The sequence below is a fragment of the Penicillium chrysogenum genome (assembly GCF_028827035.1).
Source record: "Penicillium chrysogenum strain IBT 35668 chromosome Unknown utg000004l_segment0_segment0, whole genome shotgun sequence".
Classification (NCBI taxonomy): Eukaryota; Fungi; Ascomycota; class Eurotiomycetes; order Eurotiales; family Aspergillaceae; genus Penicillium; species Penicillium chrysogenum.
The window spans coordinates 3,834,346-3,858,184 of NW_026622752.1; the positions used below are offsets into that span (position 1 = coordinate 3,834,346).

At 49.9% G+C, this 23,839-nt stretch overlaps 10 protein-coding genes across 10 annotated transcripts; 7 read left to right on the plus strand and 3 right to left on the minus strand.

Moving 5' to 3' along the window:
- Nucleotides 1-128: 128 nt before the first annotated feature.
- On the plus strand, nucleotides 129-2,946 carry N7489_007405 (putative translation elongation factor EF-1 subunit; the record flags this gene model as incomplete). The annotated part of the gene is made up of 5 exons (XM_056713155.1): nucleotides 129-357; nucleotides 463-513; nucleotides 727-1,452; nucleotides 1,503-1,685; nucleotides 1,745-2,946. 5 exons carry the CDS (start codon nucleotides 129-131, stop codon nucleotides 2,944-2,946), a joined length of 2,391 nt encoding a protein of 796 aa, XP_056566870.1.
- A 1,044-nt stretch (nucleotides 2,947-3,990) lies between these two features.
- On the plus strand, nucleotides 3,991-6,152 carry bipA (Hsp70 family ATPase KAR2; the record flags this gene model as incomplete). Its single annotated transcript, XM_056713156.1, has 3 exons — nucleotides 3,991-4,194; nucleotides 4,260-4,424; nucleotides 4,478-6,152. The coding sequence occupies exons 1-3, from the start codon at nucleotides 4,013-4,015 to the stop codon at nucleotides 6,150-6,152; spliced, it is 2,022 nt and encodes a 673-aa protein (XP_056566871.1). The 5' UTR covers nucleotides 3,991-4,012.
- A 2,420-nt stretch (nucleotides 6,153-8,572) lies between these two features.
- On the plus strand, nucleotides 8,573-9,186 carry N7489_007407 (uncharacterized protein; the record flags this gene model as incomplete). Its single annotated transcript, XM_056713157.1, has 3 exons — nucleotides 8,573-8,761; nucleotides 8,836-8,920; nucleotides 8,979-9,186. The coding sequence occupies 3 exons, from the start codon at nucleotides 8,573-8,575 to the stop codon at nucleotides 9,158-9,160; spliced, it is 456 nt and encodes a 151-aa protein (XP_056566872.1). The 3' UTR covers nucleotides 9,161-9,186.
- Nucleotides 9,187-9,494: 308 nt separating this feature from the next.
- N7489_007408 (DUF967 domain protein) lies at nucleotides 9,495-10,116 on the minus strand (the record flags this gene model as incomplete). Its single annotated transcript, XM_056713158.1, has 2 exons — nucleotides 9,495-10,037; nucleotides 10,090-10,116. 2 exons carry the CDS (start codon nucleotides 10,114-10,116, stop codon nucleotides 9,495-9,497), a joined length of 570 nt encoding a protein of 189 aa, XP_056566873.1.
- Nucleotides 10,117-10,485: 369 nt separating this feature from the next.
- N7489_007409 (putative C6 transcription factor) lies at nucleotides 10,486-12,188 on the plus strand (the record flags this gene model as incomplete). Its single annotated transcript, XM_056713159.1, has 2 exons — nucleotides 10,486-11,264; nucleotides 11,312-12,188. The coding sequence occupies 2 exons, from the start codon at nucleotides 10,486-10,488 to the stop codon at nucleotides 12,186-12,188; spliced, it is 1,656 nt and encodes a 551-aa protein (XP_056566874.1).
- Nucleotides 12,189-12,216: 28 nt separating this feature from the next.
- Nucleotides 12,217-13,513, minus strand: N7489_007410 (zinc-dependent alcohol dehydrogenase; the record flags this gene model as incomplete). The annotated part of the gene is made up of 4 exons (XM_056713160.1): nucleotides 12,217-12,701; nucleotides 12,762-12,840; nucleotides 12,894-13,267; nucleotides 13,363-13,513. The coding sequence occupies 4 exons, from the start codon at nucleotides 13,511-13,513 to the stop codon at nucleotides 12,217-12,219; spliced, it is 1,089 nt and encodes a 362-aa protein (XP_056566875.1).
- An 806-nt stretch (nucleotides 13,514-14,319) lies between these two features.
- On the minus strand, nucleotides 14,320-15,528 carry N7489_007411 (uncharacterized protein; the record flags this gene model as incomplete). Its single annotated transcript, XM_056713161.1, has 4 exons — nucleotides 14,320-14,571; nucleotides 14,707-14,920; nucleotides 15,009-15,295; nucleotides 15,370-15,528. 4 exons carry the CDS (start codon nucleotides 15,526-15,528, stop codon nucleotides 14,320-14,322), a joined length of 912 nt encoding a protein of 303 aa, XP_056566876.1.
- Nucleotides 15,529-18,182: 2,654 nt separating this feature from the next.
- On the plus strand, nucleotides 18,183-19,664 carry N7489_007412 (arylsulfotransferase family protein; the record flags this gene model as incomplete). Its single annotated transcript, XM_056713162.1, has 1 exon — nucleotides 18,183-19,664. The coding sequence occupies one exon, from the start codon at nucleotides 18,183-18,185 to the stop codon at nucleotides 19,662-19,664; it is 1,482 nt and encodes a 493-aa protein (XP_056566877.1).
- Nucleotides 19,665-21,034: 1,370 nt separating this feature from the next.
- Nucleotides 21,035-21,622, plus strand: N7489_007413 (Bys1 family protein; the record flags this gene model as incomplete). Its single annotated transcript, XM_056713163.1, has 1 exon — nucleotides 21,035-21,622. The coding sequence occupies one exon, from the start codon at nucleotides 21,035-21,037 to the stop codon at nucleotides 21,620-21,622; it is 588 nt and encodes a 195-aa protein (XP_056566878.1).
- A 490-nt stretch (nucleotides 21,623-22,112) lies between these two features.
- On the plus strand, nucleotides 22,113-23,719 carry N7489_007414 (hydroxyacid-oxoacid transhydrogenase; the record flags this gene model as incomplete). The annotated part of the gene is made up of 3 exons (XM_056713164.1): nucleotides 22,113-22,537; nucleotides 22,598-22,656; nucleotides 22,713-23,719. The coding sequence occupies 3 exons, from the start codon at nucleotides 22,113-22,115 to the stop codon at nucleotides 23,717-23,719; spliced, it is 1,491 nt and encodes a 496-aa protein (XP_056566879.1).
- Nucleotides 23,720-23,839: the final 120 nt, after the last annotated feature.

A 23,839-nucleotide genomic window follows, 5' to 3' on the forward strand; every position in this document is an offset into this window, starting at 1 on the left:
GTAGGTGTGGACTGTCACTGTATTAGGAAGGCGGTGAGGAAGGCGGTCTGGCGTATTGATCCTATATTACGGTTCCTTCGTCGTCACTGACGAACCCCTCGTTCATTACCCCACCTCCTAACGCCGTAATGTCGCGACACCGTATTAAGGATGTCGACTACGACGATGATGATTTCTATGACGATGACGACGAACTCGCTGACCCCGAGGAACAGGAGTTCTTGCAACAGTGTACTACCGCTGTTTTGCAACAGCTCCGTGCCGGGCAACCGTCAGTGACCGCCACGAAAGAAGAAGTCCAAGACGCATTGTGGCACTACTACAATGATATCGACAAGTCGGTCAATTATTTGAGGGGTATGTTGAATTTGCGCTGATATGCCAATTTCGTCGTATTGCCTATCGCGGGTTTCCGCGTTCAATTGTTTGTTTTGATTCGGCTAACCGAGGTTCTACATGCAGGAAAGAGAGAAAAGGAGGCTGCGAAGCTGCAGAAATCGAAGATCCAACCAGGTAAGCAATGTTCATGGGATAATGGTTCTCCCAAAGTGTCGTCGCTGGGCTCGGGGTTTGGGCACAACATTATTTTGCGCGCCACGATCATGAGTGCTACTGTTTCTTGCAAATGAAAATGTGTGTATCTGGTGCAAATACGCCCCATTTGATCTATAGAGAGTCGACACTGATGCCATAGAAGTTTGAACAATGTTCTAACAGGTCTTCCAGTGCCAGCATACCCTGCTCCTCCCTCTACCGCACACTTCTCGGCTGCCGATTTCTTTCGCGATTGTCCCTGGCTCAACATTCCCTCTCATCGGAAGTCGGAGATCTTGATTGAGCCGCTTTATCCACGTTTGGGGCTCTTGGGTGGTGCACCGGAGAATGGTGGAAAACTTTCCAAATTAGCCGCCCTAGCTGCAGCCCGGAAGAAGAAAGAGGGCGAAAAGGCACCATCTCTGTCGGAGACTCCGACTCCATCAACCCCCAAGCTCGAACAACCAACGCCTCTCGATCACTCGGGTACATCGCGCTCCCTTCGTGACAGGCTTGCAGCTAGCGGGAGGTCCACACCAAAAGCTCCAGAGGGTCCTGGGTCTCTTCGTCGTTTGGCAACGCCAAGCGCCTCTTCACATCCGATACCGAAACGGCCCGAAGCCGAGACCAAAAGGCCATCAGTGCCCGAGCTTTCCGGATCAATGCAAAGGGTGGTGCTTGAGGCGAAAGAAGAACCAGAACCACAGCAAACAATGCCTACTATTCGAGCCTCGCCCTCGACATTTGCCAGCACTATCGTTGGCGCAGCAACTGGTCCGACAGCAGCTGAGCCCAGCCACTTACACTCCACCAGCTCAGACCTGTTGAGGATCTATGGACAGGATCATGCTGAACCTTTTGACTTTGCAGCACCCAGCCCCGACGATGTCGTTCTCAATGCACAGAACGCAGCGAAAGGTTTGGCGATCCGCAGGAAGGCTTAAAGGCAATTGCCTAATAATATGCAGGTATGAAATCGAAATCAGCGGCAACGAAATCGGCAGCGGTGAAGAAAGGCCAGTCTGATCTGGCAGATGGCGTGAAGGAACTCTCAGTGGAAGATAAAGTGACTGTCAAGAGCAAGAACCTTGATGTGATATCAGAGTACAAGAAGTCCACCCGCAAGCGGTCCGCAAACTTTGTGGTTATTGGTAGGTCAACGTCCACTAGCTAGAAGGCGCGGGCCTAGGCTGACTCGTATCCAATATAGGTCACGTTGATGCAGGAAAGAGCACTCTCATGGGACGGTTGTTAGCAGATCAAGGTGCTATCGACCAACGCACTCTTGATAGGTATCGGCGAGAGGCCGAGAAGATTGGCAAGGGCTCATTCGCGCTAGCCTGGGTCCTAGACCAAGGGTCGGAGGAAAGAGCACGGGGCGTGACGATAGATATCGCCACCAATCAATTTGAGACAGACAAGACAGCCTTTACCATTGTGGATGCACCAGGTCACCGTGATTTCGTCCCGAACATGATCGCTGGTGCCAGTCAGGCAGACTTTGCTGTTCTGGTCATCGATTCTAGTGTGGGCAGTTTCGAGTCGGGCTTGAAGGGTCAGACTAAGGAGCATGCTCTGCTGGTGCGCAGCATGGGCGTTCAAAAGATTGTGGTGGCTGTGAACAAGATGGACACTGTGCAATGGGATCGTGAACGATTCGAGGAGATTGAACAGCAGATCTCCGCGTTCTTGACAACTGCAGGCTTCCAGGACAGCAACATTTCGTTTGTGCCCTGCTCAGGAGTTTTCGGAGACAACATTTCTCGACGGACTAACGATCCTCATGCGTCCTGGTACAAAGGTCACACATTGATTGAAGAGCTGGAAACGTCGGAGCCATACACACATGCTCTCGAAAAGCCTTTGCGTATGACTATTGGCGATGTCTTCCGAGGTGGCGTGCAAAGTCCGCTTTCCATTTCTGGCCGTATCGACGCAGGCAGCTTACAGATGGGTGACCATATCCTGATCATGCCCAGTGGTGAAACAGCAACAGTGCGCAGTTTGGAGGTGGACAGCCAGCCGAGTGACTGGGCCGTGGCAGGTCAAAACGTCGTTTTAAACATCGCCAATATCGACCCAATTCACCTCCGTTCCGGCGACGTTGTCTGCCGTCCTTCCTCCCCCATTCCTACCATCACTTCTTTCACCGCCAAGGTACTGGCCTTCGAACACCTGATGCCCATGCAAGTGGATGTGCACCGTGGCCGTCTACATGTACCTGGTCGCATCAGCAAGCTGGTTGCCTCTCTGGACAAAGCATCAGGAGCGGCTATCAAGAAACGCCCTAAGATTGTGGGTCCGGGTGTCGTGGTGCGTGTTGTGGTTGAGATGGATCAAGCTGTTCCTCTGGAAGCACCGACCAGGGTTGTCCTGCGCGCGGGGGCTCAACAGTGGCTGCTGGTTTATTAGAATGAGCTTTCTTAATCAAGATACATCTCAGTCGTGGATGCTACGATTTCTCCTTGGTAACACATTATTTGACTAGATTTTCGGTTATTAATCACCCATGCCCGATATCCAAGAAACAGACCAGACGGTGAGGGTCTGGGTTTTATTTTTTCTTTGGATGATTTCAGACATAAAGGATTTCAAGCCCAATTATTGAATAGATTATTGAAAAATTATTAGACTGTGTTGCACGAGTAGTGCGATTAGAGTTGACTCATAAGCTGTATATACTTACTACCTACGGAGTACAAGATAGGTAAGGTAAATCCCTAGGGCATGGTGCTCTGTGCCACGCCCCCTACAATATAGTCGCCCCTACTAGGGAGATCCCCGGCCCAAATATAGGCCTATAGTAATACCTCACATCCATGGATGCTCTAGATGCCACTTGTCATGATCAATGAACATCAAATTAGGCCGTTGCAATTTACTCTGTAGCGTGGAACCATGTAGCAACACGTGGTCGGTGGCAAGGACATGAGACCACCGGGTAAACTTCAGTAAACATTTCTTAGATCGCGCGAATTCCCTGAAGGGGCAAACATTCGGCCCCTTCTAGCAAGTTCGATCATTTGGCAGTTTTTGATTGGTGGAGACCCTGAGTAGTCCATGGATGGACCCCTGCCGCTAGACTACTTTAGGGAACATAATACCTGTTAAAGAAGGCGGTGTGGCTGCAGGGCGGTTTCTGAGTCAGCCACTGCCGAACGAAAGTCAGCCAATCAGCGCACGAGAAGTGACCTGAACTGGGAAAAGGCCAGCATGGCCGCTGGGCCGTATCCGCGTACAAGAAGTCCTCTTCCTTCGATTCTTCTCCTAACCATTCTCTCATTCCCTCACTTCGCCCTGGGTCCCTTTCCCACATATCATCGACTAAAATAAGGGTTCATAGAGTCAAACACGCCTTGTGTTTACTCGTCTGCGCAGCTGTTTAGAGCGGCACGCGCGAAGCTTCATAACGACAGCTTCTTTGTCTTCGTGTTGAAAAAGGACTTCGATCCGCCTATCTATACATACACATTTCACAATGGCTCGCCTATCCGCACGCGATGGCGCGTCCAAGCCCTTCGCCTGGACCACCATCTTCTACCTGCTCTTCGTCCTCGTCGCCCCTCTGGCCTTCTTTGGAAACACCGCCCACGCCCAGGAGGAAACCTCCCCTGAGACCTACGGCAATGTTATTGGTATTGATTTGGGAACCACTTACTCGTATGTCGCCCCAGTCTTGAGACCATTGATGGTGAATGAGACAGCTTGCTAACTTTCCAATACAGTTGTGTTGGTGTGATGCAGAACGGCAAGGTCGAGATTCTTGTCAACGACCAAGGAAACCGTATTACCCCGTCCTACGTTGCTTTCACCGATGAGGAGCGCCTCGTTGGTGACGCCGCCAAGAACCAATACGCCGCCAACCCTGAGCGCACCATCTTCGATATCAAGTAAGCTTCCTCTACACCCATCGCAGCAAGAAATCATCACTAACACATCGCAGGCGTATGATTGGTCGCAAGTTTGATGACAAGGACATCCAGAAGGACGTCAAGAACTACCCCTTCAAAGTCGTCAAGAAGGATGGCAAGCCCCAAGTCAAGGTCGATGTCAACCAGTCCCCCAAGACCTTCACCCCCGAGGAGGTTTCCGCCATGATCCTGGGTAAGATGAAGGATATTGCCGAGAGCTACCTGGGCAAGACTGTCACCCACGCCGTTGTTACCGTTCCCGCCTACTTCAGCGACGCCCAGCGTCAGGCTACCAAGGATGCCGGTACCATCGCCGGTCTCAACGTCCTCCGTGTTGTCAACGAGCCCACCGCCGCCGCTATCGCCTACGGTCTTGACAAGACCGGTGACGAGCGCCAGGTCATTGTTTACGATCTCGGTGGTGGTACCTTCGATGTGTCTCTTCTGTCTATTGACAACGGTGTCTTCGAGGTTCTGGCTACCGCTGGTGACACCCACCTTGGTGGTGAGGATTTCGACCACCGTGTCATGGAGTACTTCGTCAAGCTGTACAACAAGAAGCACAACACCGATGTCAAGTCTGATCTTAAGGCTATGGGTAAGCTGAAGCGCGAGGTTGAGAAGGCCAAGCGTACTCTGTCTTCCCAGATGTCCACCCGTATTGAAATCGAGGCTTTCCACAACGGCGAGGACTTCTCTGAGACCCTGACCCGCGCTAAGTTCGAGGAGCTTAACGTTGATCTCTTCAAGAAGACCCTTAAGCCTGTTGAGCAGGTTCTCAAGGACGCTAAGGTGAAGAAGTCCGAGGTTGATGACATCGTTCTCGTTGGTGGTTCTACCCGTATCCCTAAGGTCCAGGCTCTTCTCGAGGAGTTCTTCGCTGGCAAGAAGGCCAGCAAGGGCATCAACCCCGATGAGGCCGTTGCCTTCGGTGCCGCCGTCCAAGGTGGTGTTCTCTCCGGTGACGACTCTATGGTTGATGTCGTTCTCATGGATGTTAACCCCCTCACTCTCGGTATTGAGACCACTGGCGGTGTTATGACCAAGCTCATTCCCCGCAACACTGTCATCCCTACCCGCAAGTCGCAGATCTTCTCGACTGCTGCCGACAACCAGCCCACCGTCCTGATCCAGGTGTTCGAGGGTGAGCGCTCGATGACCAAGGACAACAACATGCTCGGCAAGTTCGAGCTGACCAACATTCCCCCCGCGCCCCGTGGCGTTCCCCAGATCGAGGTTGCCTTCGACCTCGATGCCAACGGAATCCTTAAGGTCAGCGCCTCCGACAAGGGCACCGGCTCGTCCGAGTCTATCACTATCACCAACGACAAGGGTCGTCTCTCCCAGGAGGAGATCGACCGCATGGTCCAGGAGGCCGAGCAGTACGCCGAGGAGGACAAGGCCATCAAGGGCAAGATCGAGGCCCGTAACGGCCTTGAGAACTACGCCTTCAGCCTGAAGAACCAGGTCAACGACGAGAACGGTCTGGGTGGCCAGATCGACGAGGATGACAAGCAGGCCATCCTCGACGCCGTCAAGGAGGTCAACGACTGGCTCGAGGACAACGCCGCCACCGCTACCATGGAGGACTTTGAGGAGCAGAAGGAGCAGCTTTCCGGTGTGGCTTACCCCATCACCAGCAAGCTGTACGGCTCTGCTTCTCCTCCTGATGAGGATGACGAGCCCCTTGACCACGACGAACTGTAAAATTATCTTTTGAGGCATTATTCATGGAGTTCCACTTTTTTTTCTCTTGCTTGAGTCCCCTTTTGTGTTCGAACTTACACGGGACACTGTTTGTGTCCCATCCAACTTTTAGGCCTGGTTGTTAAAGGCCGGCTAAGAATACAATACAATGATACCTTGCATTCTTTATAAAGATAGTTACGCAGTATAGTGCGTCGCTAAACTGGTGTGACCACCTACATATGTGTACAGTAGTTTATTTGATTAACTACATAACAGTGTCCTGTTACCGTATGACCAAGCTATGAAGAAGTGAAACATATAGAGCTAGAGTACTGCCATTCCCGCATGCAAGTGACGATCTTCGGGTTTATTCGTGGCTAGACAGCATAAAACATTGATTTCCGGTACCTTTCTCATATAGATGATACTACACTGCTCATCAATATCCTGGACCTGTCAGTCACAGCTTTCCCCTACTTGACACTGCCTGGCATCTACTTGATGTGAGCTGACACAATGGTGTTGCTAGGCTTGTCAGTGGTATTTTCTGTCTTAATGGGATAGCTTCCACTCCTTTCGGCGATGATATTACCTACAGACATGAACTGCCTGATCAGTGGGAACGGATTCCGTCGATTGCATACTATCAGTAATCTGCCCTTCACCTTCACCTCAGGACGGGATCGCTCAACGTTCATACTCGGAGCATCAACAATCGGCCGACCACCTGGGCTTGCTTCCGGTAGATGAGCGGGAAGATGAAAGGTCAGGGGATGCACAATATTTGAGCTGTATTCACTACCAGGTCGAGTGGGGACTACTCTGAATAACTGGCTTGTGACAAAGGACACAGAACATTGGAAGACAATATAGGAAGATGGAGGATGCAAACAATTGTCCTCCAGAGGGCCTTTCGCAGCTCCCTCATATCGAGAGCAGTCAGATGTAGGCGCGAGTATTGTACGACAGCTCCTGTGACTATGGCGTACCATCCAGATCATGAAGGAAATTGTTGTCGGTTAGGTTGAGAATTGAAGCGAGCCATGCTAGGCAGGTTATGCATCGTTCAAGAACGCAGTGATTCATAGAAGGAACGCTTTGTCGAAGATTCTAGTTCTAGCCCTACCTAGGTAGCGACTTTGATGCGGATAGATCCGGAGATTGAAAATAGAAGCTGACGACATGGCCCACATCGCCTAGGCAGCAAATCCTATAAGGCTGCTTTTTGGGCTAGTTTCAGTCTAATAATAGACGAATTTGATGAGCCTGTTTTGGAACGAGAACTAGTTTCTATGAAAAACGAATAATGAAGAAATATGTAAGAAAAATCCCTTTCACCATCCTATAGCCTTAGCTATTCTTCACACGATAGACTGACTATCACCATTCACCCCCTAGAGCGCAGAACGTCACTAATATATCCCGACTTACGTTCTTGCGGCTACGGTGTAACCGGGCATCTTCTCACCATCAAGACATGCGTTTATGGAAAAAGCCATACCGCTCTCTATATCCAACCGCGTTCAAATCCGATACAGTAGCATAGATGCAGATTTATAGTCAGCAAACGGCATCCCTTTCTTCACACTCTATACTAGAACGGTGCATTGGCGTGGCACTGGTTCCATGGCTGCATTGTTTGTCTCCTTACAGTAGAAGACAGTCGGTTTGAATCCGCCTTCTCACCTGCAGGAATCCCCGGTTCCCGACACGAGTTCGTCAAGGTGGATATTATACGAAGTTGAACCAGGCAAGGTGATCGCATGACTGACATGGGTTTCTTGGTATGGACCAGTCAGACCAAGGGCATGTTGGCCTCAGGTAGGATTACAACAACGAGGGCACCTTGTGACGGATGATGACGGATAGAGAGAGCCTCGGGTCTAGCGGGGTACATCATCTTCCATGTTCAAGCGGGGTACGCATAGATGGCTTGGACGGCACTGGCGACCCGAGTCGCGGAGAAACCGGTTGAATCTTCGATCCCAAACCGACGAATGCCTTGATTCTGGGAAGTACTTATTCCACACCGCTGAAATCATTATTTGCCCCACGTGGAGAATCATCAACAATAGCTCTAGCTAGTGTTGAGACATTGGCGGGGTCATGGAATGTAACGCTATACATTGCGATGTCTTTCGTCTTTAATGCGGAGAACATGCAGTGGCGGTGATGCGCATGTCTCACCTACCACTCGAGTTGATTGGCCGTGGGACAGATTCCGGGGCGGTGGCCTGACAATCCAAGACATGGAATAGGTGCCATGTCTTAGATCAAAGGCCTTCCGGATATACTCCTACGGTACATCATCGGTACTATATCGATGATGTACTATCTGTGGTCCGAGGAGCAGACCTATATAAAGACCGCCAATTCCTTCCCTTGTCGGGAGGAAAACAGATAATCCAAGCTTCTATTGCAAAACCAAAGAAATAACCATGAAGACCTCCCTGATCACCTTTGGTGCCCTCCTCGGCCTGGTCTCGGCCCAGAATGCTGTCGTGAACAACCACTGTGACACATCCGTGTATGTGCAGTCGTTCCCGTTCGATGGCAGCGCCCCCGGCCCTCTCACGACCGTTCCCAAGGGGGAAACATTCTCCGAAAAGTTTAGAACATCTGGCTCGGTACGTTACTGTCATATTCGGTCTGCGCAATACTCCATATAGCAAGGGAAACTGACTGGAGATGGAATGTGCAGACCGTCAAGATTGCCAAGACAAAGACGCTGGATAAGCCTCTCTTCTTTGGCTATTCGTTCTCGTCCAACCCGGACTACGCGTACTGTGAGTGCACCCAATCTGCCTGTCAGCTAGGGATCTTTTATTAACTGCGTCCTTCAAGATGAACTGAGCACGGAATGGGGCAACCCCTTCGCAGCGAACCCTAACTCGCTCAGTCCCGGGGACGGCTGTGAGGTCTTTGACTGTGCGGCCAATGATGCCGCCTGCTACAGTACCCCAGCTCATAAGAAGGTCTATGGGTGCCCCCAGCCAGTCACCCTGACGGCGGACCTGTGTCAGTAACTATGTCGCCTACACTCTGGAATGTGGTAGGGACATGGGGGCAGCTCTCTGTTTACATATCCTTATTCCAACCTATCGCAGCCCGTCCCAAGGATAATTATGTGCGAGAACGAGACAACCATTTGTCGTGACACCAGTATTATGTGGGGGACTATATATAATCATAATGGAAATACCTACCTAGGTATGCATTCTTTTTGATCGTACATACTTGACACTATACCGACGTAGCTTGATACCCATGCCATGTCATGGGATATTCAAAAAGTAGTTACCTCTTTCTCATTTAAGCATTAATAATTGTGATAAATACGACATCCATTCTACATAGGTATCATACTTGCTGAGCCACAAACGCCTGAATAGTCTCCGCAACAACCTGATGATCATCCTCCTGCTTCAGCCCACTAACAACCACAACCCCAATAACCCCATCAACACCCTGCACCCGAATCGGGTACCCACCGCCATGGATAGCATACTCATCCGCAACAGCACCCCCATTAGCACTCGGGACAGCATACTTCTTAACAAAAGCAGCCTCAATCTGGTCCGCCGAGGCCCCAGCCGCGAGCCCATTAATGGTCTTTTGTCTCATAGCCCAGCTCGAGATACCCCAGCGGAGCACGGTGTTTCGCTTCCGTCGCACCCAATTCTCGTTGTCTGGGATCGTGCCGCTCTCCGTCGCCGACTGAAACACCACGTGGAGCGGGACTCCCCCGCTGAGCGCAATGGAGATCAGGGCCGGTTTGCGCTGTCCGTTCGGGAGGCGGAGGATTCGGTCCCTTAGTGCATTCCCTAGTTGCCATGCAGTTTCTGCTGTGAACGTGCGGAAGACTTGTTCGGTGCTTGTTTCTTGCGCGATTAGGACTTGCGGCTGTTTCTTGGTTAGCCTTTCGGGTTTTTGGCTTGGGAGCATGGGGACTCACGTCCGTGCTGGGTGCGGAAAGAGCCATGATTGATGTGAAGATGGGATTTGAGGTTTAATTGGTACTTAGGTATGTATGTACATAGGTGAAGAAGAGAAATCGAGGGCAACTTTGGGGGTTGGCAATTCCATGTGGGGTGAAGGGGGTGGACCTTCCTTTGGTCGGGTCGGTGACGTCGAAATCCATAGACTTGTATTCCTTGGCTATACTCCATATTGAATTGAATCTCGAACATCCAGATTCTATTTATGGATTCTATCAAGCTCGATCCTCACGGAAATGTTCCGATATGCATCGGCAAACCTACCGAAAATACCCCTCGCTTGAACAATGTCTCCGCATTCCAATGTACAATATGCATCTTTCTTCATGACACTTTCAATAACTTAGGTCCAAATGCCACCCAAACGAGCCTGCGACACCTGTATCTCCCGCAAAGTGAAATGCAGCGGTTCTTTGCCCTGCGATACCTGTCGCAGTGCAGTAAAGCGGGTGCGCTGTACGTACCTGAGGCCTGCGCACAGGAGAGGCCCGAAATCTCGGCGAGTAGCAAGCCACCAAGAGACCGACGTCCCAGATATTCAACCTACAGAGGACCTGCAAAATGATCAAGATAAATACATGAAAATCACTAGCGATGTGACGGTTTCTTCATCAACTCCAGCCTACGGCCCCCGATGCATTCCGAAGACAATTCTTGCATCGGTCATCCGTCTGTATCAGCAATATTCATACAGCGTCTGGCCTGTGGTTAATGCAGAAGCCCTCTTAGAGAGGCTCGATGATATATATCCAGGAAGAGTTGACTCCAACGCTGGAAATACTTCCTGTCTCATCATGGCCCTCTGTGCCGCGACGATGGCTCAGTTGCATCTTGATCCCTTGGTAGATGGATCTCGGACAGTGGATAGCACCACAATGGCCCAGGCTTGCCTGCAATTGCGCACAAGCTGCGATAGCCATGGGGCAAATCTGAATGTCAGAAGCGTTCTGATGTCTTTCTTTTTGCATGTGTACTACGCCAAAGTCAACCAGCGAAATTCGGCAATGATGTTCATCCAAGAGGCCATGACTGGAGCTCGTCTTCTGCGATTGAATGAAGATTTTTCCTATGAAGAAGATGAATTGATTGCAAACAAGGTCCTGGTATTCCCGTTGCTTTGGGTATCAGAGAGGTAGGCTACCCTCTGAATTTGCAAAGTAACTTATTGACTATCCACAGAGGTTATTCATTGCACCTGGGGCTTTCTCCCTCATATATTGACCTCCCTGAATCAATAGATCTTGAGACAAGTATGAACGCTGATCTTCATGCCCAAGGGTTGCTAGAGCTCGTCAAGCTCTTCATGGTGTTTAATCAAATCTCGGTACAGCGCAACTCGCGTCCTGGGATCACCATGGCTACACATCTGACCGACACCGAGACGAAGGTTGCCTCACTATGCTTCAGTATGGCTAATCATATTTCAACCCGAACGGCAGACTACCACATCACACGGGAGTGGATGAGGACCATTCTCTGGCAAGAGGCACTCAATATGGGCCTACTGTCTTCTTCAGCGTGTGCATCTGTCTTGGCATTTGGATTTCCAGTGCAAGTTGGCCGTGCATTACTGCAGGCCTTGCGGGGCTTCAGTGAGACGGACTTGCTCCCATTGGGACGAGACCAGGCTAGTAGCCTCGGTATAAAGGAAATGCAGGCTGTGGCTAATGTCCTCTTGCAGTTACTGAAATGCTTTGAAGTCACGAACTCGCTGGCAGACACAGTGCTTCTGTCCTCGCATAAAATAAGTTCTCGGCTCGAGCTAGGACCGCATGACTTTCTGCATGCGTTATACCAGAAAATCGTGCCCTTTCTCGAGCAGGATACTACGTTGAAGTCAATCCTTCGTGCTAAAACCGCCGAAGCCCTGGTCGCAGCTCCAGCTCGCCTGCTGACAATACAGGAGGAAGATGCGGGCCTGCACGCAGGCGAAAATGGGCCTTGTGGTCAGGCTCAGATTTCCGGGTACATATCGAACAGCGAGCTTCATGAACAGAATGAATCGACATCAGACTTCTTAGATTGGCTACAGCAACCGGATCTTCAGATGATCTAATATCAATCTCGATAGGATATTAACCGGGTCATTCCGCGATCTGAAGGACAATCCGCCCCGAAATATCACCCTTTTCCATCTCCTCGTATACCTGAGGCAAATCCCTAAACGGCCGGACCTTCACCACAGGCTTAACAATACCGCGTCGTACCATATCAACGGCCTCCATGCATTCCTTCAGCGAGCCCACCAGGTTACCCGTGATCTTAAGGCCCTTGATCACGATTGTGCAGATAGGAGTTCCCAAGCTCGGTCTTCCCGGGGGAATACCAACACAACTCAAAGTACCACCAACCCGCAGCATATCACAGGCATGTGCAAATGCTTTTGCACTACCTGCTGTCACTACAACAGCATGTGCCCCCAAACCAGTGAGATCTCGCACTCTCTTTATTGGGTCCTCGGTGGCAAAGTCGATAAATTCCTGCGCGCCGAGACCTTTGATAAAGTCTCCCTTACCAGGACCAGTATCGACGCCAATTACCAGAGCCCCTTGCGCTCTTGCATATTGAACTGGGCAATGTCAGTACGCTGCAGGTCATCCCCTATATTCCCCACAAAAAGAAAACATACCAGCCAAATGTCCAAGGCCACCTCCGGCACCAATAACCACCAACCAATTCCCAGAACGAACATTCGCATTCAAGACAGCCTAATCAATCACCAATTAACCCAAGCCTAACGCAGCACAAATATCCGACCCACCTTATATGCCGTCAAACCGGCACAAAGCACTGGCCCCATGACCTTTGGATCAACATCATCAGGCAGAACGGTCAAGTAATCCGCATCGAGCGCAATATACTGCTGAAAAGAGCCATCCTCGTGATGAAGATGGTTCGTACCCGCAACGCAGTACTGCTCCGTACCCGCAAGACAGAACTCGCACCGCCGACAGATGCGGCTCGCGAACCGGATCCCGACCAACCCGCCGACTTTTAGACCCGCGGCGTGCGTGATATCCGGTCCAAGCGCGACCACCCGGCCGACACCTTCGTGGCCGCCCACGTGTGGCAGTTTGATTTTCGTTATCGGGTTGCCGTCTGGTCCGGCTGCGGTGCCGGATTTGGTGTGTAGATCTGTTGCTGTATTAGACAGGGTCTTTAAGAGATAGGATCCTAGTGAGAGTGCCGGTTGGCTATGTGAAAGTTTGACCGTTTGACAGTATACATACCGCTCTGGCAGACGCCGGTGTAGAGCACTTTGGCGAGGACTTCGTTGCGTTCCGGGACTGGCACGGGGTAGTCTGTTTTGAACTCGACTTGCCCACCTAGTGAATGGACGAGAGCGACGGTTTGGGTCTGTGGGATGTTGAGGGAGTCCATTTTTATTTTGGATATTAATTCTTCCTGACGAGATATTTGGATTGGATGGTGCTTAGAGGAGACTGGATTCTGGGTATTGTATGGGCGATATGGCTATATTTATATTTACAACCCGAGTCTGCAGTGTAACACCTGGACAGATCGTTGGATGTCGTGTCATCAGTGAATTATGTCAATTCTCCGAGTGTACATCAAGTGGTGCGTTGGATGTACTATCCTTGAGCGGGGAGAGTTGCTCTGCATATGTCAGTTCATTCTCCAATCCAGGCCAAATAGCAGATATGACTGGTCAACGACACGATTTGATCATGGGACGAGGGAGAACTAGATAGACTACATCCAACCTTTGTGTAGATGTTGATACCAACAAGACAGACTCGGATAAATAGAGTACGCCAAAGCCCAAGTGCCGTTTATTATTGGCAGTCAGACCAGGGGAAAGAACTTGATAGACGTGAGTCTGCATGAAGAAATGCTAATTCTCCGAATCAATTCTCCGGGTCCTGTGCATTGCAGATCTTACCTATGACAGCATATCTAATAGCAAAGAAGAAGATCGGTATGTCCATTAACCTGACCTAGGAGAGTCCTTCCCTTATCTTTTCATTCCTTAAATGTCACGCATAAAATCACAACCTAGGTATCAAGCAAATCGGGTATGTACAATCGCATAAATTCAAACCAGAAACGCCATAAACCTCACCGAAACACCGAGGTCAAGAAACCAGACCGAAAGCCCCGAACACCATCCCCAACGCAACTAAAAACAAACGTCCAGTCACGCTCAAAGGGTATTTCATCATCGTCTAGACATCATCCATATGCACCGCGCGGCCGTAAGATCCCTTCGTAGGGGTAGAAGGGTCATCGCCCGCCTCGATATCCCTATCCCGGCGGTTTCTGTATGCGCGCGGGCTGGAGTTCGGCGTCGCCGTGAGCGGGGTGACGAACAGCTCGCCGTTTTTCTTGCGCATCCAGTGTATGCGTAGGTGGTCGAGGGCTGTTTTGAAGTCGTCGAGGATGACTGTGTCACAGAGACATTTGAAGATGAAGGATAGCTGGGGTGGTTAGTTTGGAAACAACGAAAGAAAGGAAGGAAGGAAGGAAAGAAGGAAGGAAGGAAAGAAGGAAGGAAGGAAAGAAGGAAGGAAGGAAAGGAAAAATCAGATGGCGATGCCGGGACGGTATCTTACTTTCCAGAACGGTTCGACCCCTGTTGGGAGGATGCTGGGGAACGCGTTCAGCACGCTGCAGGTATCGACGATCATGAAGATAATTGATAGACACATTGCTGCGAGCATGATTCCGAATCGTGGGCTGACGACTACGAGCTCCCATAATCCGAAGTTGTATTCGCGCTTGATTGTCCAGAATAGACTGGCTGTTGTGAAGACCCACCATGGGTCGCTGTGTAGATGTTAGGGTGAAGTGGATTCAGATATGAAGGAGCAGAACCAGGTTCTTGGAAAGGAGAAGAATGGAAAGAATGACGAACCGAAATAATGGCTCCATTGGCCTAGTCGTCAGGAAAATCTTATTGATATTGTTGAAGTAGGTGAAGTTCGCATAGATCTCCAGTCCCCAATAGGGCCAGCAGAGCACAACCGTGACAATGTAGATGATGGAGACTTTTCGCGAGAGGAATGGGCGGTTCTTCATCCAGGCGATGACATTGTGTAAGGCCCAGGAGATGTTGAGACCGATCGCGGTCACGGATAGGTACCAGCCGTAGACCGGCTCGTGGGGGAAGATGAAAGTACCATGGGCCATAGCTAGGATGAGCTATAGTGAGTCCACAGATTAGTTCAATTCCTGTTAAGCCTGTGAATGATGGGCCAGTATTTTGGCTTCCTTACCTCGGCGAAGATCAGCTTGTGTAAGAGAATATGTGACTTCATGTTGGCGAGAGTGATAACGGCCATAATGAGGAGACTCCCCACCATCAGGCCCTGTCCCCAAGCCTCGAGGATCAGGGCGTCAGCCTCGGTAGGCTTCGAAATGTGATCGGTAGCCATCGTGGGCTGTATTCATGTCAACCGTAGGCGGTTGCTGGGAGGGTTGTGGGGAGTAAACAAGGGCCAGGCTAATTCGGTAGAAGAGGTGAAAGAGGTGAAGAGATGGAAGAGGTGAAAAGAGAGGGAGACGGAAGTGTTTGTTGTAGAGAGTAGAGGAGAGAAATGAAGCGCAATCCTCATGAGGGCGTCATGAAAAGAGCCTAGTCTCTATCTCCCACATCCAACCTTACTCGGGTTGGAAGTGAAGATGGGAGGAAATTTCTCATTTATTAATCTCATAATAATTAGCGCCTCTACGTATTCCATTTAATTAAATCAAACGTAATTCGGGAACGCCACTAGATGAGCTAAGTTCGTTGGCTCTACAGGGGGTCGGGGAGGGCGTAATAGGGGACAACTTGAGAAAGACTCGCAACGTCTCTTTGTATGTCACTTCAATTGCATCGATCAAATCATTTCAGATCGCGTGCCCTCTGGAGAGAAACGGAAAAATTCCTGTTGAGATTCAATTCCCCGTTCCCCGTGTGGAGAAAAGGTGGCGTTCCCGGGGATACGAGCTATAAATCAAAGCTACTGCAATGGGTTATTTTTGGTTTTGAGAAAGGTGAACAAAAAGGATGATAGTAAAGATAGGTTTCCTATTCATAGAAAGAAAGATCCAAAACACAAAGAATCTCGAGACAAAGAAGACAAAGAAGACAAAGAAAGTAGGCCTTTGTTTTCCCGCTATTTCTCCGTCTCGAACTCGTCTTAGTCACTTGGCGCCAACGGCTTTTACCTGGAAATGGAAATGGACTTGTTTCATCTTCTCTTTGATTTATCCGGAAATAGAATATCGTTGCTCCATGAGTTCATGTCCTTTACCCCATATGCATGGACCTGCGTGAGGCCTTCGTGAGGTCTGTGCTATTGCCTAGGCCGTTTCCCGGGTATGCCAGACTTGCCTCTTTCAAAATCACCTGGGGATATACATGTGCCAATATTATATTCGTGATCGAATGGGGAAAGACCTCCGATATCATGAAAATCGAATAGTGAAAGCCGCATCACTTTCACACTACAAAGTATACTTCCATTTGGTATTTTAGCCGAGTAAACTGCCATGCCATTTTACCCGCGAATGTCAACCCATAGGTTCCATACCCGTTTGGTATAAGAGCACATGCGCCGAGTTCTTAACGTATAGAGTATGGCCTTAATAGTCAGGTTTATCTGGCTCAAGATGATATATATGGTGTTATATTTGACGTAACAGTCCTTTTTTCTGGATCTTGTTTCAGATATCTTTTGAAGATATTTTTTCTTCTCAGTATTATAGAAGACATGTCGGACTTACCACGCTACAGTATATGAAGGCGGTAAAAATCATAAGCCGTACCTGATAATGTCTGCCTTAGGATATATATTCCTGTCCCTTGCCGTTTGACATGCCAAGGCGATCCCCAGTCTTCGGGTATATGTATACATATTCTTCCAAGGTTAGTGGAAGTAGTGCTCCCGTCGACATGTTGAACCAACTGGAAGACAGAACACAAGGGAAATGAATTGAATGTCAAATTATCGTATTCACTAGTCTTCAATAACAGTCTCATTTTCCGACAACATTCAACGTCACTTTGTAGACCCCTTAATTCAGGTTCCAATGGGTTCAGAGCATGATTTACCCAGATATATAAAGGGTTTATTAGGAATTACTCAGTTCGAGCTGTGATTACAACATCATATCCTCAACCGAGTACAGAGTAGGCCCTTGCCTATATAAATTTCCCACGTGTTGAGCGCACGTACCACCCGGAAGAAAGTCATCCTAGACATCACCTCTTTATCTCTTTTATATGCCGGACAGGTAAGGCTAATAAGCAAGAAGATGCACTGACTTTATTTCAATACCAGACGACTTTGATTGCGTTAAGAACAATATGAGAAAATACTGCTGGCTCCCTAGGCCGGTACACTCGTCGGCGTCTTCCCGCCAAGTAGCCGACAACCTGGTGAACTCAAAGTGTTTGGAAGTATCCCACACTGAACATGTCGAAAATGCATATATCTCTAAACATGCCCGTTGCCGCCACAGCTGCCGGCAATTTGCCGGTAATTTCCACATGAAACTCACACAGGGAAACGGCAATTGATCGTCACGCTGATCGCGAAACCCGGAGTCTTCACCGTGGCCAGACAACCGTCCTGTCATGATTGGCAATATTCCCGCTCCGATGTAAACCGCCTTGTTGATTCCTGCGCCGAAGTCAATTATACGGGAATATACCTCTCGCAATGAATCATGCATACCCAGTGGGTATGCTTTATCAATCACACTAAAAAGTTCTACCATGTGGAAAAATGACGCTAGCCAAGGCTATTTATCCATAGTCCCACGGTTCGGCAGAACGTGGAAGTTGGTGGCTAACCTGGTTGGGCAATGGCTTCATCGAAACCCACTCGGCTCCGCTGATGGAAGGGTAATGATCTTCAGGGCTTGCGAAGACTGAAGGCTTGTTCTTTTATTGAAAGGGGATTCGTTTCATGTTCAGTCTCAAATAACACTCATCGATCCCACTACAGTCATTCTTTTATTCTTTTATTCTAACATTCCTTCATTATATTGTCCACAGGTATACCCCTGTTTAGTCGTTCTTTTCTAGATCTAGATCGATATGGCTCCGTGGTGGTACACAGCAGGCAGCGCCCTGCTTCTGTCTCTCCAGGCGGCTGCCTGGAACTATTCAACTTACAGCTCCATGGGATTCCAGCCGCCGAAGCTCGAGGTCAGCAAGACCGGAACTACCCAGCCCGGCTACATCTTCCTCGGTCCTCGTGGAGGCGTCCAGGACGCCGGCACCGCTGCGCTCATTTACGACGATGCGGGAGACTTAGTGTACGAAGGCCCTGAACAGGTGACTGCCAACTTCAAGATACAAAAGCTCTTCGGCAAGGATGTTATCACCTTCTGGGCCGGAGACATGATGTCCATCGGCTACGGTTATGGAACCGTACACATCCTCGACGATACCTACAAAGAGATCTACACTGTCAAACTCACAGGCAACTTTGTCACCCCGGACGGCTCAAGCAAAGAATCATACTGTGACATGCACGAGAGCCAAATTACTCCCCGCAACACTCTCATTTGCACCGCCTACAACGTCACTCAGCATGACTTGACGTCCATCAACGGTACCTCCTCCCAGTGGATGCTGGACAGCCAATTCCATGAGATCGACATCACTACCAACCAGGTCCTGCACTCATGGAGTGCACTTGACCACGAAGCCGACATTCCTCTGACTACCTCCTACCAGGGTCTCGGAAAGGATGTCGGTACCCAGGATGCCCCCTACGATGCCTACCACATCAACTCTGTCGCCACCACCAACCATGGCTATCTCGTCTCTCTGCGCCACATGTGGTCAGGCTACTACTTGTTTCAGAACGGCAGCGTGATGTGGCAGGTGAGCGGCGACAACGGCGCCGACTTCAAACAGATTGGCGAAGTCGACTTCTCATGGCAACACGACATGCGCGTCTACAACGAGACAGACAACGGGCTCGTCCTGAACCTGTTCAACAACGCCAACACCCCAACCAACGAAGAGGCCGAGACTACCGGTATCAGCATGGCAATCGATTGGGATAAGAAGACAGTTACCGGTCTCCGCGCTCTGGCTGACCCCAACGACCCCATCCACTCCGTCAGCCAGGGTAGCTACCAGCTCCTCAGCGAGGACAGCCATGTCTTCCTGGGATACGGGTCTATTTCCAAGGTCAAGGAGTTCGATGGTGACGGTAACGTCGTTTTCAGCGCCCAGTTCGGTGACGACAATGCTGTTGCATCTTACCGCGGTTACCGTTGCCAGTGGACTGCCACTCCCTTTTGGAAACCCTCCGTGTCGGTCAAGGCCACTAGCTCTGGTGCCACCGTCTACATGAGCTGGAACGGCGCTACTGAATATGACAACTGGGTTGTCTATGCGGCTTCCTCCGCCACCTCGACCAACAATACTCAGGTCATCGCCACCGCTGATCGCACTGGCTTTGAGACTTCTGCTACTCTTGTCGACCCTCCTACCACTTTTGTTCAGGTGGTCGCTCGCAGGGGTGCCACCGTTCTCGGCACCTCGGAGGTTGTTTCATTCTAAGTGGTCTAGGGTTCGTTTGGGTGGTAACCTACTCTTACCCTTCCTATTCAGGATCTCTCTGGAGAGATGGTTTGGTCACACATATTATATCATTGCTTTCTTCCTGTACATATTTGACATCACATTCTGAATATACATTTGCTTTCATGACAATCTTGATCTCGAGCGGAATTTACAATAGCCGGAATCCTGTCATGCATCTAGACAGTGATTATACTGATCAGGTCTAAACATCGTTCAGCCATGTCAATCCTTAGACCTTCTAGCTGACCACCGGGTATCTGAAACGAGGTAATAATATTCCCAGGCCTTCCAGTCTCAATTACAGTACGGTGTGACATCCATCAAACTCCTCGTATGCCGCACAGAACGGATAGGTCTGTTTCACCATTTTTTGTAACGAATGTTGGACATGTCGAAGGATGTCACAAATGAGCGACCGACCTTTCCGGCGTGCCACATGAACCACCCTGGATGTGTTCTATTCCTTAGATTCATTTTCTGGATGGCTTCCTAGGAAGGGTTTATACCTCCATTGCCAGTTAGTGAGGTTCTCTACCCGACATTCCTCGGTCTCAAACTCAAAAGAATTCTCCGTGTAGTCTGCGTTATGGAAATCCCACATTCCTTAGGACAGAAATGAGTGCCTAGAACGCCACAGTTGCCCTGCCACGGGGTTTTACATTTTGATCGAGTCTGTGCTTTCAGGTAGTATCGGCCTGCTTGTCCAATGTTATGCCGTCACGGGTGTAACTGACTATAAAGGTTGTTGAAGAAGTATAATCCTTTAGATTAGCCTGCTATTGTATATGTACTTTGATCCTTTCTGGTTATTATTATACCTGGAGCTAGCGGGTTAATCACATTCTTGAATATCCTCAAACACAAGTAAATATCCAACGGTTTTTCTCTTGCCATCCTATCCTCGATAGTATAAAATTAAAGGTCTATACATTCCATGCTGCGACTTGAGAATCCCGGAATCAATCTTGTCACTCGTCCGATCTTTCTGAGGGGATACAAGGGTCAACATAGGGAAATGATGACATTCTTCATATGTTTCCGTTGAACAATCGGATGGTTCCTATTTGGCTACTACATTGTGGTAGTTTCACACCCCTTCATTTTGCGCCACATCTACATTGCACAGCATGACTTTGCGTCCAATTTCCCCTGGGCCAAGATTCATAGCAACTAGAAGCATCTTGCCGTGAGGAATTAGACCCAACGGTCTAGATCGCAGTGCAACACAACAGGAATGATACCAAAAGCAGTAACAGAAACGTCTATATAAAGCCCTTGCAATTCTCCATTCTAACACAAGACATAACCAAAGCCAGAGTATTCCAGCATCTCTACAACCAACCAAGATGTATCTCTCAACCATCCTCCCCCTCCTCTCTCTCACCACCCTCGCCCTCTCAACCCCAACAATCCACGAAAACCACCGTGGCCCAAGAGCCATCCCCTATAGCGCCCTCCCCTCCTCAAGCATCGGCCTCCTGATCCCAAGCAGCACGCCAACACCCGTGCACCGAAAACTGGGCCATGCGATAGTGCACAACAACTGCAAATTCCCAGTCTATCTCTGGTCCGTGGGGTCCACAGTCCTACCGGAGGAAACACTTCTCCCCAACGACGAGTACAATGAGGTCTTCCGCGAGAACCCAGACACTGGCGGCATTGCGATCAAGATCAGCACGGACCGTGACGGGCTGTACAATAGTGCTCCGCAGATGATCTTTGCGTACAACCTTTCCTCTACACGGGAGCGCGGCGAGAGACAGGATAAAGTGTGGTATGATCTTTCTGATGTCTTTGGGGATCCGTTTGTTGGTTATCCTGTGAACCTTATGCCTTCTGAGCCGTTGATTTCTTGGAAAGATGGGGTTCCACCAGCTGGGAGTCAGGTGAGGGATGTTGATGCTTCGACGGATTTGGTTTTGTCGCTTTGTTGAGAGGTTGGGGGTTAGTTGGGTGAGGTGGAGATGGGAGTGTGGAAATTATGTTTGGAGATTGTTACGGGATTTGGATTCGTGTGGGATTTGGATATGTTAGTGCTCAATTGAATTATCCGGCTTTGTGTTTTAGTACTGTGCAATTGCTGCCCTTATTGCGTATCACGGAGGATATATCGGGTACATGGAGAGTCATGATCGGCGGGTTTCAACCTCAACCTCGGTTGTAGAATATAGATGGATTGGAACTCGGGTTCTCCAAAATGGAGAAAATGGAGAAACATAAGAGAATATATTAGAGAGGCGTGAATAATTTCCCCAAATATGGGAGTAAAAGAGAGGAAAAGAGGAAAAGGCGAGCGCAGAACCAAAGAACAGACCTCGGCCTGAAGTCCGGGGCACTTCCCCGCATTTTCTCCAATTTGTCCCACATCTCTTCTTTACTTCAACTTGAACTTCTCCCTTCTCTTCTTACTCCAGACATACAGCAATGGTTTCTCCAGCAATCAGGGTCGCCCCCTCAGCAGCAAATCGTGCCTTGAACTTGCTACGCACGGTACAATATACCCACCCACCCAACTGTCCATGCCACAAAAACCCCAACCACCACCACAATCACCAGCAATCCCCATCTCTGCTCAACCATGTGAAGCGTCGCATGTCCACACCCGTGGACCGTTCACGCGAGAAGGAATATGCCTTCGAGATGGCGGCGTCTAGCATTCGCTTCGGACCCGGCGCGACCAAGGAGGTCGGAATGGACTTTACCAACATCGGCGCTAAGCGGGTGTGCATTGTTACCGATTCCAATGTGGCCAAGCTTGATGCTATGAAGCAAGCTGTTGAGGGTCTTACTCGCGAGGGCATTCAGTTTACTATCTTTGACAAAGTGCGCACTGAACCCAAGGATAGTTCGTAAGTCGACGCCAAGCTTCAAGCGCGGCTGATATAGCGGTACTAACATTTCGAATAAAGTATAAAAGAGGCTATCGCTTTCGCTAAGCCCTATAAACCCGATGCCTTCCTGGCCGTGGGTACGTCCCCTTTACCGCGTGGTATACATGGTATACACAAACTAACACCAAAACAGGCGGCGGCTCTGTAATCGACACTGCCAAACTAATGAACCTATACACCGTCTTCCCCGAAGCAGACTTCCTCGACTTCGTCAACGCACCCTTAGGCAAAGGCCTACCGGTCGACAAACCCCTGCTCCCCCTCGTCGCCGTCCCAACAACAGCAGGCACGGGCTCCGAAACAACAGGCACAGCAATTTTCGACCTAGTCTCCAAGAAAGCCAAAACCGGCATCGCGCACCGAAACCTAAAGCCAACCCTCGGAATCTGCGACCCACTCAACACCCGCACCATGCCCTCAGCCGTGCACGCCGCCTCCGGCCTCGACGTCCTCTGCCACTCGCTCGAATCCTGGACCGCAATCCCATACAACGAGCGCACCCCACGCCCAACAAACCCCATCAACCGACCCGCCTACCAGGGCGCAAATCCCATCTCTGATATCTTCTCCCTCGCCGCCCTGCGCTCCACAGTCAAGTACCTGCCGCGCGCAGTCCGCGATCCAGAAGACCACGAGGCACAGTCGGAGATGCTGCTCGCAGCTACACTCGCCGGTGTCGGGTTCGGAAATGCAGGCGTTCATCTCTGCCATGGTATGAGTTACCCCATCTCCAGTCAGAACCCTGGATATAAGCATGCGGGGTACGAGGTCGATCACCCCATTATCCCGCACGGTGTTTCAGTGGCTGTTACGGCGCCTGCCGTCTTCCGCTTTACAGCGGCGTCGAACCCTGATCGTCATTTGGCGGCGGCTGAGGCGTTCGGTGTGGATATCTCGAATGTTAAGCGTGAGTCTGCGGGTGAGGTGCTTGGCGCTGCTATTGCCGAGTTCCTTGCTACGCTTGGTGATCAGCCGCGTGGATTGAAGGATCTAGGATTCAAGGCTGCGGATTTGGACGGGTTGGTTGATGGGACTATTCCTCAGCAGCGGGTGCTTATGCTCGCGCCGAGTTTGAGTAAGGAGTTGGAGGCTGAGAAAGGGGAGTTGAGGAATTTGCTGGAGCAATCTTTGGATTATTAGGGTGGTGATTTTTTTTGAAGTGGTTTTTAAAATATGATTGCATCTGATGTTTATACTTATATACGCCGATATGATGCAGAATTGGATGAGTTTGTTTCTTTGTTCATGTCGGGGAAAGTT